Genomic DNA, 15,418 nt, shown 5'->3' with positions numbered 1-15,418 from the left:
AACCAAAGCTTGCAGACAAACTTGGGCGAGTGCTGAAGACTTGCCGCGATCACTGTTTCTATTATGTCAAGCTTTAGACACGCGGTCACCGCCGCTTTTCGCTTCCGTTTCGTTGTTGGTGTGCAACATCGAATTACCAGTTTGCTTAAGGGGACGACAGAGGAACCTCTTGATTTTCTTACCTTGACAAGCATTGCAAGTTGAGTGTTGAAACGCTGAGTCTTTTTGAATAATAAGGACGAAACATATACCTGAAGGACAGAAGAGCTGGCATCATTTATTGACCGATGTAAGGCCATGAAGGCTCCAAAACCGTCACTCAAGAACACCAGTATTGCTTTCCGATATAAATAGCAGCGCAAATGGTACCACAATAACGCTCACACCGCGCCTGCATGACGGGAACAGTAGTGCTCGGACGTGTCAACTATAATCGCCACAACAATGCCGACGATTCCACCTGAACTCGTGTATCTGCAAGGGTTCGGCAAGTCTGCGTACTCTGACGTTAAGTTGCAGGGAAATACAAATGACGCTGCCTATCCACGGCTGCAGCTCTGGTACCCACACATGATCGTTGCGCATCGTACGCTTCATGGTGTGCTTGCAGACAAGTTATTCCTAGGTACTCGTAGGTGAATTTCTGCTCAGGCTCAGGCCACATTCGCTCGCTCCCACGCGCAATCTCCACCTGCGGTTGATATTGAGTGGTACCGAGGTGCGCAGGCAAAGAGCAGTGGTTTATTGGGTCGAGCGGCTGAGGGCGTAAGGTGGCGACAACGGAGAGAGGAATATTTACCTGAGGTCCTATCGCTGTGGCGACAGTCTGCTGTTGATACTGCCTCGGTTGCCTACTGTCCGGTTCGGCGAAATCGGCGTGAATCGGAGAAGTGCCAATGTCGTTCCGATTCATAAGTGTGGTGACAAAACTAAAACATGTAACTATAGGCCCATATCGCTGACGAGCGTGTCGTGCAAAACACTGGAACATGTCATTTATACTCAGTTAATTAGCCATCTACAAAACAATACTTTTTTCTGTTCGACACAACATGGATTTAGGTCCGGCTTCTCATGTGAAACACAGCTCGTGGAATTCACACATGACATTTCTGTTTCCTTAAACTCTGCCGGTCAGGTAGATTGTATATTTTTAGATTTTCGAAAAGCGTTCGATTTAGTTGCTCACAACCTATTGCTACAGAAGCTTTCAGAATTAAATATTCCTACCTCACTCTTATCCTGGATTGAAGCGTATCTTGCGGAAAGGAAACAGTGCGTGGTTATCGACGGTGTCAGCTCGGAAAGTGTGGGTGTAACTTCAGGTGTACCGCAGGGGTCGGTTTTGGGCCCTCTTCTTTTTCTCATTTTTATAAATGACCTAACTAGTAACATTTCAGGTATAATCAGACTTTATGCTGATGACTGTTGTATCTACCGCAACATTTCTTCTGAAGCAGATGCAATTTCACTACAGCATGACCTCAACTCTGTATTCTCTTGGTGCACCAACTGGAATATGGCGCTAAATATCTCCAAATGTAATCTGGTCCGGTTTACAAACAAGAAACAATTCTTCCAAACAGACTATTTCCTTGTTAGCACTGAATTATCCACAGTTTCAACTTATAAGTACTTGGGAGTCTTTTTTTCTACTGACCTATCATGGAACACACACGTAAATTACATATCTGCTAAAGCCAGCCGCACATTAAACTTTCTCAGACGTAACTTTAAGGACGCTCCCCTTACGCTGAAGGAGACATTATACATGTCTACTGTACGTCCGATACTTGAGTATGCTTGCGCGGTTTGGGACCCGCATACAAAACTGAATATTGAGGAGCTGGAGCGCGTCCAGAAACGGGCTGCTAGGTTTGTGTCTGCCGATTACAATTTCCAAAAAAGTTCTTCTGGTTTGCGCGAGAAGTTGGGATGGCCGTTACTTGAAAACAGGCGCAAATATTTGAGACTCTCTTTCTTTTATAATGTGCTTAATAATAAAACTGGAATTCCAAAAGAGAAATACATTAATGAACCCAGCTACATTTCCGCCCGCACTGACCACCCACTTAAGGTGCGCGAGTGCAATAGCCGTATAAACGTATTCAAATATAGTTTTTTCCCACGAACAGTGCATGACTGGAACTGTCTCCCTTCTCGGGTCGCTACCGCTCCTCCTACATCGTTTCTGGCCGATTTGCAAAGCCACCTGTCAATATAAGTGCAATAATTCTTGTCCGAGTGTATCATGTTGCTTTTTGAAATTTTTACAAAGTTGATTATTCCTAAAGCTTTATTCTTTAAGCAGTGCTGTATTTTAAAATGTATCTTTTGTGTGTGTGTGTGTGTGTGCGTGTGTGTGTGTGTGTGTGTGTGTGTGTGTGTGTGTGTGTGTGTGTGTGTGTGTGTGTGTGTGTGTGTGTGTGTGTGTGTGCGTGTGTGTGTGTGTGTGTGTGTGTGTTTAGGGTATGTTTGCCTTTCTACAATGGTTTTCTGTATTTTCTCTGTAGACCGCATCATTTGCCTAATTTATTGTGTACTAGATGTTTGTTCTTATTTATGATGTTTCCCCCCTACAATAATTCCCCAGTGAGGGCGCTGTAGGTACTGTGTATAAATAAATAAATAAATAAAAATAACTACCGCGGAGGTCTGGCGGTCAGCATTCCTGACCGATTTTTGCGAAGGGGGGCAACGCCGCCGACGGGGAAGCCGTTTGGCTCCCAGCTCGCTAGGGAAGAAGGAAAACGTCTGCTCTCATCGTTTTCCGCGGTGTGCGTACGCTGGAGAAAAAACGCCATTCCGCAATTCATACATTCTTGCTTTGAAGGACCGAACGCCACCTGAATTCAAATGGCGGTTAGCAGCAACGATTTTTAGCAGCCTTTGCTTTTCACAGCTGAGGCGGCCAGGAGGTCGATCTTGAGGGGTCGTCGTCCGGCTCAGTTCTGCCGAACCTGCGACTCGCGCCGTGTTTTTGTCCGTCGCGTCGTGTCAACACGCAGCGCGATGAATGAACCGTTCGTTCACCCTATCCCCCCCCCCCAAAAAAAAAAAAAAAAATTTAAGAACGTTCCTTTTCGGTTAGATTTTCAACACTTTAGATGTTTTATAAACTTCTGATGCACCGACTACTTTAAATCCCCCCCACCCCCCCCGTTCCCCTCTAGGGAACAGGATGGCGTCGCGCTCTGATGTCGGATGCTTCTACGGGTGGTACGTCTTCTCGCTTTTCATCATCCCCATACAGGAATGGGCAATATCAAGATACATGTACCTTCGACACTATCTTTCGATAGGTTTAATGTATCGGTATTAGGTATCGCGTGCCAAAAACCAAAATATTGGTAACGAAAATGCATTTTTTTTAGTGTCTCGTGTATTTAACGGTAATCGATACTAAAAAAATGGCTGGCGGTTTAGCAGTGCTAAGCACAGTGTTTTGTAGCTGGACACTACCGCCATGTACCTGAAAGCGCGATTGAGGTGTCCACTAACCCAGTGAGCCGGTTACACTTGCCACTAAGAGGCTTCATCCCGACGGACACACAGCATTGAAACCCGATGAGTGCGGCTTGAAGTGATTTCGTACTAAAAAAAAATTGACAGACGATTACGATAGTCGGTAATGCAAAATTTGCTCGCAGCTCTTTAGCCGCGTCAGTTACCTGCCACGGCTAGCAGGTGGCGTGTTACGCTGCTAGCCACCCTCGGGGACCATTCCGTGGCAGCCACCTTACGGTTGTCCATTCCTCCTCATTCGCCGTGGCAGGTGGCGTTTCCCGCTGCTCTACCTGCTACGGTCGCCAGGTGGCGTGTCGCCGACTACGCCGACGACTACGACGCGGAATCTAGAGGCGGGCGACTAAGAGCTGCGCTCTGAAAAAAATCCGAGGGGACACTTAAGCTCTGCCTTAAGGGTATGACGCGATAACGTAAGGGGTTAATGCCTATATATGCAGAAGGTTATTCTCTGGTTTACACTCATAGATCACTGGGAGTCCTCATAACACTCCTGGCGCAGTGGTGTGCAGCGGTTAAGCGATGCGCCACTGCCCTGGTACAGCAGGTGCTCCCAGTGGTGGGTGCGACCCAGGTTGCTCTTCCCCAGCAACCAATCATTAATTTTACCGCCACCTGCGCGGTAGGCAGTTTTCTCGTTATCCGGTGGTTATGTTGTGATGTCACCGCAACGTCACGTGACCTAGGTCGCCCAGTTGCTTCCAAGTTGCTCTCGGACCAACTGCCAGAGCCATGCCCGTGATTTTTTGCTCACACCGCCGAATCCGGAGTTTCTGGTAAACGGCGCACTCAACGCTATCGCGTTAAAATGTGCCGCAGATTTTTAGCCAGCTATGCGCCCTACTTTGGGCCGGCGCCGGGCGCTCGGGTGGTAGCACACTGAACAAAAGGGACGGAGTCGAATTGGGCAGAGACGGTGCCAATTCCATTGGTCGGGTCAGTCTGCTCCCTAGTTGTTTCGTTGTTCTGCAAAAAGACGACGTAGTTGTTGCGCTTCTGTACACATACTGACAGAAGGGACCAGGAGACAGGCTGACCATTGTGGTCGAAATAACGCCCTTATTTCTAGTTACGATTGTTGCTAACAGAAATTAGACTTTCGCAGTCATGCTCAGGATCTTACAAAACATTTGTTGTCGTCTCTTTCATCACGACAAAGGCACGCACTCTTTCACACGCGGGCCAATAGTGGCTTCAGTGCCGGCATCTTCAAATGCATGAGCTGACATGCTCCTTTCGTTTAGAGAAGCAAGCGTTGCATCAAGCCGTATAGTTCTCACGATCGAGGCGCTTGCGAAGCTTGATTTGTTTTCGTTTTTACGTGGTTTAACGTCCCAAAGCGACTCAGGCTATGAGGGACGCCGTAGTGAAAGGGCTCTTGAAATTTCGACCACCTGGAGTTCTTTAACGTGCACTGACACACACATGCGTCTAAAATTTCGCCTCCACTGAAATTGGACCGCCAAGGCAGGGATAGAGCCCGCGTCTTTCGGGTCAGCAGCCGAGCGCCATAACCACTGAGCCACCGCGACAGCGCTTGAGAAACTTGAGTTTAACTATGACTCTAGGATACTCGAGTCGATATGGCTATGCTTCACTGTTATCAGTTGAAAAAACACAGCTTCCTGTTATAACACGTGAACATGCTCGTGTTTTCCAGTGGAGAGGCTTTTTCATACGGTTCGCTTGACCGGCAGTTTGAACAAATGGCGTTACTGAAAACCGTTAACTAAATGCAACATCTGTATAACAATGGTCAGCAGTGCGTACTTTGCCTAATAAAGACTTTCAGCCCTTTTATGTCTCTTGTTTTTCTTCTAGCTTTTAACGCATGCAGAATGTTCAGCGCCGAACGTCTGTTAAACACAATGCTGAGAAAATAACTGCTAGACTTTCCCAAGCGGACGGAGCTTGCACCTTTTATCGCAGCTGGGCAAAGACAAAGGTCACTCGGTAAACACTGCAGTAATAAACAAAAAAAAAGATCAGAAAAAGTTTCAAGCTCATTCGTACGTTGTCAGTGCTCACAGACCGGTTCGCATGAAGAACATCAGCTTGAGAGAAAAAAAAAAGAAAGACTGCTGCGCTTTATGGAAGTGATCGGTCCAATGCCACTATGGCTTCAGTCCAATGCTGAAGTTCTTGCGAAACTAGCTGCGCTGATAGTGGAGCTTAAAGAAATCCATGTGACCGGATTCGTTTAAATACTTTCAGAGACAATGCGCTGTAATGCATAGAAAGGTTTAGGCTAAACTGAAAGTTTGTTAGGGTGTATCTATATGTGCCACTTAGTGTTGTCAATGCTTATTTGTTTTTCGTTTACTATGTTCTGTTTTTTCGTGTTTATGAAGAATTGATGTGCTTTTCATGTACTTAACCCCCTCCCCTACAATAATGCATTCGGGCGATGTAGGTACATTGAATAAATAAATAGATAAATGAATCGAATACACTAAACATTCCTCAAATCACGGAGAAATTCTGAACTTAGCTAATCACATTACCAGACTTGTTAATATGGGCGATATCAGTGTTGTATCGACGATAGAGTATCGAGTATCTGTACCGGAAATCGATCTCAGTCCTGTATCTTGCATTAATATCGGAAATGCAATTTTTTGAAGGTATCGGATATCGCTATCAGACACTTTTTTTAAGTATCGTGCCCAGCCCTGCCCCATATCCTCCCACTCTTATATAGCCCACACCTTATTTATTTACTCATAAGCAGACCTAAATTAGCAACTATTTCAGTTTCGACTTTCCCGAAGCATTGACGTTGAGACTATTGAATTCTGGTGTGCTTTAATCCATCTGACAAGGCTACAGTTAACGCCACAGGCAGCAGCGGTTTTTGTTTGAATGTAGGAAGAATCGAGGAAAACAAATATCAGGGGTTGAATGAGAAGTACTTTATTTTCACGTGTGACAAAAACAAAACTCGCGTGTTGACGTGTTGGCACTCTCAAAGGCGAGGAAAAAGTAGGGGCATAAGACAAAAGAAAAGTGATACTTCAGTTCTGCCTTCGTGAAGTGAGTTACAAGAATGAAAAATAAATTACACACTCATATATATCTTATGTACAGTCATTGCTACAACAATGTCAACAATTTACCCGCCCAGCTGCGTGGTCCGCAAAATTTCACAATGGATGTCAAGCCATTCTTTTCCACCGAACATTTCGTGTCAGCAGCAAACGCGTTGGTAAAAACTCTATAAGATTGCTGGCAGACACCTGTGGTAAAATGTTCGCGTCGTCTTGGGACATTACTGTTTGCTTTGTTTTATACAAAGGTTGATGTTTTCTGTTCCCTCAAAAACACAGCCTTCGCGTAGGTTAAATTATTTGGCTAAGCAAACAGGTGTCAGATCAGTGATATTACTTTCTGCCAGAAGTGTGAATAAATTGAACTTAAGAGTGAGGTATCCACTCGTCTTGATTATTGAAGGTGAAATCCCGGTGGTGCTTCGACGGTTTCGTTCAACCATTGCGCGGTAACGCGATAAACTCTCAGCTTATCGAAAAATACAAAACGCCGCGTCAGTTACCACGTCACCTATGTGGAATGTTTCAATTGACTTCGTTATGCTTTACCGCGCGCTCGCCTGTGTGGGCAGGCATGAAATGGCGACATGAAGTTGAAAGGCAACCATGGCACTACCTGCGCAGCAAGTGCGGAAAAGGAAACGCCGATGCCACCCTCCACTTGCTGCTCAGGTAGTGCAAGAATATCCACCCAGCTCTGCGGGGAAGGCATGAGCGTTCTCGAAATGAACAGTTACCAAGGGATATCTGCTGCATCCTTGTGTGGCTAGCATTTATTTATGTCCCCTGGTGATTTCACCATGCTTCCTGCATAACAGGTTTTTCAGGCGGGGGCTTATTTTTATATCTTTTTGGTCAGCCCCAAACTAACAATTGTTTAACAGATTTTGTGTATAGCCGTGCGCATCCCAGAAACTCCCGTTATTCCACGACTTATTAAGCATGAAATGCTTTTAGCCCCCGTTGTCGGCAGTGTGGTGACGTCACGCCGAGACCGAGAGCCATCATCCGGGCACTGAATTCCAGTCATCCGGGCTCTGAAACGAGAACATCCGGGCACCGTACGAGACTTAACGAGATTTAACGAGACTCTCTAAGCCCTCCTACGCGACCGGCATGCAAGCGCCGGTTGGTCTCCAAATGAGACAAAAAATAACTGCTGCCAGTGCCTTCTCAATGTTTATCAAGATATCAGTCGCTGTGCGTTTGATAATGCACGGACTTATAATTTCCGATTTCTAATAACGCGTGCAAAAAGCACATAAATGCCACGATACACTTCGTTGTCATACGTGATCTCTTATAGGCTTCGCGCATCGAAGCAAAGCCGCGCAGGCGCACAGGGGCCCGGGGGAGAAGCGCTGCGTTCAAAGGGAAAGGCATCGCGCCGAACGGGTGATGTCGTTCCTCCCTTCCATTAGGGTGCGGTTCGGGTGTCCACCGAGATGGCAGAGAATTACTGCGCCATTTCCTTTCCTCAAAAAACCTTGCGTTCAAATGGCAAGGCAACGCGCTGAACGGGTGGTGGCGTTCCTCCCTTCCTGTACGGTGCGGTTCGGGTGTCCACCGAGATGACATTAGGCCCGTAAACATTTCATGCTTACTCTACTCTCGGTTACGGGAGAGGCAGAGATTTTTAGTTCCAGCAACATGCCAGGTGTTGAGGTATTTAGTTGGCGTTCAGAAATTTGTAATAGTGGACCATGGCGAATATTTGCTATGGATCTCATTCAGTACCTAATTGCGTGTAAGCAAGATGCTATAACAACGTTAACTAACCACTTGGCTTCAGCTGTTAGAAGGACCCGCGGTTACATCTCCGACAGGCGCTTCGCATCTTCGTTTGCGGACTTCGTTTACCGGTGTCAACAATATTTTCGGGCTGTAAAACGCAAGGGACTATCCGCCCTGTCCACTATTTTCTTTCTATGTCTGCTTTGTAATTTATCATAGTGACGAAGCTAGAAATTTCCTGGTACTAAAGAAACTGCTAGAAGGGAAATTGCCATGCTCTCAAACTATACAGTTTGTTAACGGTTTTAGATTACCAACTAACTTTCCTTTTGAGTATGATAATTGACGATGACATTTTCTAGCTCACAACGGCTGGCACCATGCCCATGGTCACGTACTGGCATTGTATCGGGCAGGTAAGTACTGAGTAGCTTCGCGACTTTTCGCTTGAGAAAAATGGTAGATATGTGAGTAGCCTCCCCGCTTCTAAGTATACTGACGCACCCAAATGCCTCTGCACATCGTATGCTTCCTTGTGGAAGCAGACCACTTGCTGCATGCTTGGCATGTACAGCTACCCAGTCGCTGACACATCGATGCTGCAAGATGTCACTTGTGCTGGCGTTCGCAGCATGGCATTCACTGGCGATGGAGTGTTTGTTGAGCGAAACGCTCCGCCCGTTCTCCGCGCGCACTGTGTGCTGCCTCCAAGTGAGAGTTCAATGGGCTTGTTGCATGACTTTGTCGGTCGGGTGATTCCCTGGGTTGTACGAGTCAATAGCTGCGTTGAACAGGACTTGACTGGGTTGTACTGAGCCAGACGTGCTGTCATGTCTTGCCCTTGTTCTTGAAACTCTGCAGAGATAAAAAAAATTCACAGACGATCAGTGCGTACGTAGCCTTGTCAGACGAGCAGCCGCTGCCGCTCAGCGTGCGAGCGGGTGGCGTCATCCACTCCGTCAATCATTGTGGAACACGTCGTACCCCAGGTCTAGCATCCTGATCCAATGCGGCAGAGTGTGACACGCCGTACCCGCTCTCCACTTTCGCCACCCCTCGACTCTGACTGGCAACCAAGGTGTCACTGCCACCACCTATCGCTTTTCCACCTTCTATAATCCTCTCCTACCGTCCCTCTCCCTACTCTCACCTGAAAGAAGGGAGAGAACTTTTCTTCTGTCCACTTTGTCTCCCGCTAACCAAGGCTTCACACGCCTACGCTGGACACTCTTTGCGATAATAGGTGTTCTAATGCTAGCTCATAAAAGCGACGCCACTGAAGGATGGATGCGGTGTGCTCCCCACGCTACTCGGCCAGTATTTCAACTTTCGTCGACATACGTCAAAACATGGAATGAGAGGCGCCGTGGCGAGGGGGCTTCCGGTGGGTATTACCAAAGACGTTCGCTTTCCCACGGCAGACGCGCACACACCTTTGCGTGATCCACGGCGCTAAGGTGATGACGCTTGTAACCCAATGTCAATTTACATAGGTAGCGAAGGCGGAGTTCGAATGCGGTCTAGGACCAAGTGCCAGCGACATCAGTCAGGCTGCGGAACTTAAGCGCCAAAATGAAGAGTGCGGTTAAACACAAATAAGAAAAAATAATTGGCTGCATATTTCTTTTTTATAACCATTTAAAACACGATTATAATTGCTGTTTTAAAAATTTTTTAGTTCTATACATTTTATTGGAAAGTACAACGCTCTTTTACAAAAAAAAAATAAATATTTCAGTTCCCGTTTCCTCACAGCCATAGAGTTTCTATACATTATCTAGAGCAAAAGCTGGCGCTACCATCTATGCGAGTTTCTTAAAGAGCCCATCATCCACCGCGCGAATGCCGGGAAAACGAGGTTTCGTATTTGGCTTGGCTAACGTTAGGCCGAAAGCGTGGATTGTACCTCGAAATTGGTAGTTGCTCCGCGATGCTCTCCTCGGTACGAAGAATAAGTCATTCCGGTACCGCGTTTTTCACCTCAATGGATTGAACCCAAGAGAAAGCTCGGTGTTAGGCTGGTATCAAAACTCTCACAGCATTTCTTAGAGGTTTGCCTCGAGAATAGTGGTATTTTCACGGCTGAATCCACGTTTTATGCGGAACAATAGTCAAGTAAAAAACCTCGTATTCCCGGCATTCCTGCGGCTCTCCATGGAGGATGAAGTGTAGCGCCGCCAGATTTCCCTCTAGTTATATTAAGAAACTCTATGCTCATAGCAGCGGGCAGCGGCTGTTATGCTGTCCACGCTGACTATTCTGCGGCTTGCTTGCCGTCAGCTGCCGGCCTCGGCCGACGTAGTACCTAGTCATCTCGCGACTTTATCGCGTGCGGCTTCTCGCCTTTTATCAGCGTGAATTTCAAGTGCTTGGTTACTTTTTGTCCTCGTGCTCCGTTTTCCTCGGCTACGTGTGCACTCGTGTTTTGTGCCACAGTTCCAGTCGTACGGTTTTGACGCCGCTGGCTTCGGAAAGACGGTGTGGTTGAAACGAAGAGCGCACAGCACGCGAACAACTGGCGCTCCGTAGCAAAGTGTCGAAGTGAGAACTGCTCCGCTGGCGTTACATTGCAACGGTAGGTGGTTAGAGTCGCTTTGATACTGTGGCATGCCGTTGCCACTGGGTGCCTATACCAGCCAGAAGGGTGTCTTATAACGTCTGTGTGGGAGGTGTCGGACGTGACTTTCGGATGATCGCTTGGTAGTTTGTACGAAAGCGCGTGTTCCGTAGTAAATTCTGTTAAATTTTCTGGAACCTGCAGTGGGACCGAATGATTGTACTGAGTGCAATATTGCATAAGAACTATTTGTGTTCGTAGTGAAGAAACGCAATCATCAGCGTGCGTTTGGCAGTGATCTGAAATATACAGATGATTCATATCCCTCGAACTGTTGGGCACTACTTTCAGAATGGAGAAATCTATCCCTATCTCTTGAAAATACGAGATTGATTCCTGCCTGGAACGCTCGCGCTTTTTACACGTGTTCTAAAGGCAGCCCTATTCTTACTGGGAAAGAGCAGAGCAATTTACTTCAGTCTTATACCATTATGCACAGCAGACAGCTAACACGTTCTCTGTTCTTGCAAAGTTTAAACTCTTCTCGTGGGTTAGTTCAGCAACTTCTTGCTATGTCACTATTTCGAGCCGTGTGTGTTGTGGTTTTCAACTAATAAATAATGACTTTGGTTAAAGAGCTTTTTATGTGTGCTAAGCTCAATCGGCATAATTTTGTCACAGCTTTCCAACTCAGGTGCTTAAGAACGGCTGTCAAACAATGAGCTATAATTATACTTATAAATGTACCTCTTCAACAGAGAGAACTCGGGTGCTCAAGAACGGCTGTCAGACAAAGAGCTATAATTATACTTATAACTGCACCTCTTCAACGCGTAGTTACCCTTGTTGGTACGTTAACACCTTGAATTTCAGCACGACACACGAGGCAAAGACGAAGGAAGAAGGCACAATGAGTGCGGACTACTGAAAATAGCATCGGTAGTCTGCACTCGTCGCGTCCTCTTTCTTCGGCTTTGCCTCGTGTGTCGCGCTAAACCTCGAGACGGTCGAGGATTTATTTCTTCCGTCAAAAATCAGGGGGCTATGACGTCATGTTTTTATTTTTAATTACGACGTCATTATTTAGTTGTCCGCACACTTCGAAGAGGGCGCTGGCTCCGCACGATTAGCCGCCAGACTTGGAACGTATGGGCTTCTATGCAAGATACGCTACCGCTCTACATCTACCTTGTGTAACCCACAGTTATCTGCGACTCCGCGTTCCAGAAGCGTCTGATGCGTGATACGCTGCTTTCACACTTAGACCGTAATTTTCAGGCGCCCATTCCTTCTGCACGAAGGCGCATTACAGTGTTTACATTTATTTCTTTTTTTTTTTGGTTACGTGGCAAGGATTATGGACAACATCTCGCGCCGTGCATGTCGACCTCTCTGTTATTTTTCGCGTGACATAGGGACGAACACAAGTAGGCTACGGTGGCCTCTGCGCCAGCCTGTATACGCACCCTAGACGACCTGGCGAAGCCCAGGAAAGGCCGCAGCCGGAGTCCGCCAGGAAGACGGCGCGTCTTAGTGCGCTTGAAGACGACTTGCTGTTGCTGCGGCGGCGGAGGCACGTGGATGGGTATGGGCAGCGGCGGCGGGCCTCGGCGCAGACCGAACATAGCTAACCCTTGCGGAGGCACTGCCAGAAGATGATGCGGCGGCGGCGGTGGGTGTGGGTGTGGGTGGTGCGCCCCCGGTAACGTGGGCGCGAAGGGTGGAGGCACGCCGAAGACTGCGTGCCCCACAGACTCCTGTGGCACAAGCAGGCCTCCGACTGTTTTAGGTGGCAGCGGTGCTCGCGTGAGAGAAGGCCTTGCCAGCGCTGGGAACCTCGGCCCCTGCGGCCGGGAAGGCCTAGCAGCGGCGACCGGGACGATGCGTGGTGGCTTTGGCGGAGGTGGTGCTGGAACACGCTTCATGGGGGGCGGTTGCCTGCGCATTTACAGACGACATCCGTCAAACATTCACCCATATACGGTCAGCAGTTACAAGTCAAGACACGATCTCGTTGCAGTTTACGAGAGAATGCGTGTGGAGGGTGCGTGACGGTCCCGTACCTCTGGGGCAAAAGTGCATTGGTCTCCTTCTTGGGCGGTGGTTGCGGCCTGGGCGGTCGTACAGCGACAGGCCGCAGCTTCTGCGGCATGTTGACCTTTGGTGCCCAGCGCGGAGGCGGAGGTCCCACGCTGGGCCCTGTGGATGGATCCGGTGCGCGGCGTGTTGGCACCGGATGACTGCCAGCCTGGTAGATGCCCTTGCTCAGCTGGCTCAGCTTCTCTAGTATGGGCGGCGGCTCGATCGTGATGTGTAGCCCCGTTGGAGAGTTGGTCATGTCGCCGCGCCGGATGCGGAAGTCGCAGCCATTAAAGAACTCCAGCGTGTTTCCCGAACACTTGTGACTGAACATCATCCTGCGATTATGCACGACGACGAAGATGCTGCAACACTGCGCGAGGGTTATGTCGATGGCACGCCGATGCCTGCCGCGAGAAGTGCAGGCTTATTACTATTGCTGCCATCCACTTCTCTAAATAGTAAATACAATTTGAACACGGTGCCTATGCGGCTACGGGGGTTCAAACGGCCGCATATGTGCTGACATCGCAAACGTCACTGGTTCGTCTTTCGTACAACAATTTAAGCACTTTATAACATGATCTAAAAGGACGAAAAAGTACTTCACAGATTAGCTTTCTGCAGTGCCTGTCAGGACCCCAGTATCCAGTTTTGCCCTTTTCCTTACGCTTGCGACATTACAGTCGACGCTTTTTTGAGCGCGCTGTGGCAGCTCTTCGTACTTCGTCATCTCTAAATATGAGGCATAAGAGGACCGCGTGAAAATTGGTGCGTCGTCACGCATCGGGGCAGTAACTTAATTGTCGATGTGCCTGTGTAAAGCTACAAGTCCGCCTGCGGTCGGGAACGTCCTGATTAATGCCATAACATTTGATGTCTTTTAGGGAAACTGTGGCGCTGGACAGTTGCCTTTCATTTGCCAACACAAATTATGAATTTGGCTAAAGATAACGAAATTCAACTCACTCGTAAGACCTATGGATTATAGAGGGCATTTCTGACGTTACTCACCACGCATGGAACCCATGTCGCCGAAAGATTTTGTTCACGCATTCGATGTCGTCATATAGGTTGTCATCCCGTAACACTGCGAAAGCAAAGAAGCATTCAAGCTCACCTGTAATCTGGATTACTTAGATGAAATTTCATTAAAGATTTTTCTGAATTAAGTGAGCAAATGAGTCGTCTAATGTGGGTGTCAGGTGCTAGACATATGAAGTACTATTTTTATTAAAAGCGATAGGGTATCTCGTCCTCATTAACTGCATGAAAATCAAAGCGGGTCGGTAAGTTATACTCAACACTAAATGCAGAAAACGCATATGATTAGCAGTATTCACAGGCCGATCAGGCTTGCTCGTAGTAGTGGATTTCAAATTGGTTCAGCATCTTGGAACACTTCTGTACAGGGCAGCTTTCTGTGGCTAAGCAGTGTAGAAGATATCGACGCGGCAGTCGGCTTGCAGACTTCTGTTATCTTGTACAGAACGTGAGAACAACAGATTTGTGGAAATTTGTACAGAGTCACTAAAGAGGCCAGTTGGTATCAAATTTTGGATGCGCCATGTTTTGAACGGGGGTGCGACAAAAATAAAAGGAACGTTTATTTCATAAAGTCTTGTGAAGTTGTTGTCAATTGTATTTATTGCGTGCCTTCGAGAAGGCAAAAAAAAAAGGCGCATCCAGACGTAGTATTCAGCAGAAGGTTGTCCCCGAGGGTACGTTTACATGGCTATAATACGAGCAGGAATGCGAGAGTTTGCATGTCTCTTTATTCACATGCCCGCGGCAATGTGAACACGAACACGCTTACGGCGCTTTTCCGTTTCGACTGCTACCAAAGTTCGAATATTTATACGCCCGCATGACACATGCATCGCAAAAAAAGTTTAGACAGTCTGCAAGAACGTTATTGTTTTCCTTCAACAAGATGCGTTTACAGTAACGACTCTCTGCTGTCGTTGCATTTAGGTTACTCTGCCGGCACTTCAGCTGAATAAATGCATACTCTTGTTAAAAAAGAACGGCTTTGAGTACCCACTTGCCATAGGCGTGAAAAGCTCGAGAACGTCAAAAGTTTATGAACCACAGAAATAGCTTAAACGACAAAGAAAACATCTGAAAAATCACCAGACAGTGACCCTTGCGGTAATGAGAATTCCGGCCATAGCTGGGGTGATGCCGATGCCAGTCAGAGTATATAGCAACTCTGGGTGTGGGTGTAGAATGCCTAGTGCGGTTATGCCTCCACGGGTAAGCTCTGTAGCCTTTGCGTAGTGTTTTTTTTTATTTGAAATTTATTCATGGGTGGTTACAAAGAAAGCAAAATACAGAAGGAGGTCCCAGAGCCAGTGACTGTATCAGGAGGTGGGCACAGTAACCAGCCGTGGATTGTGTGGTTAGGGGTGTATAGGCTATGCGTGACGCTTAGTCACGCACAGTCACGCTTGCTCACGGCTCGCTGCGCTTGTCG

The 15,418-nt window shown here is 47.5% G+C and overlaps 1 protein-coding gene across 2 annotated transcripts in view; it reads right to left on the bottom strand.

The window, feature by feature from the left end:
* Positions 1-8,144: 8,144 nt before the first annotated feature.
* Positions 8,145-15,418, bottom strand: part of LOC149352401 (uncharacterized) — a 71,799-nt gene continuing 64,525 nt past the window's right edge. For both annotated transcript variants that reach the window (XM_089577156.1, XM_089577158.1), the window contains exons 5-8: positions 13,957-14,032; positions 12,927-13,280; positions 12,330-12,801; positions 8,145-9,161 (exon numbers count right to left, since the gene is read on the bottom strand). In XM_089577156.1, coding sequence (XP_089433282.1) covers positions 9,135-9,161; positions 12,330-12,801; positions 12,927-13,280; positions 13,957-14,032 — 929 coding nt within the window. In that variant the 3' untranslated portion in view covers positions 8,145-9,134. The remainder of the gene's footprint in view (positions 9,162-12,329; positions 12,802-12,926; positions 13,281-13,956; positions 14,033-15,418) is intronic.

Source organism: Amblyomma mixtum, chromosome 3 (assembly GCF_055824585.1).
Source record: "Amblyomma mixtum isolate Tamu chromosome 3, ASM5582458v1, whole genome shotgun sequence".
In the NCBI taxonomy this organism is placed as follows: domain Eukaryota; kingdom Metazoa; phylum Arthropoda; class Arachnida; order Ixodida; family Ixodidae; genus Amblyomma; species Amblyomma mixtum.
The sequence above is the reverse complement of the archived record's forward strand: the minus strand, read 5'-3'. Positions and strand labels throughout refer to the sequence as shown.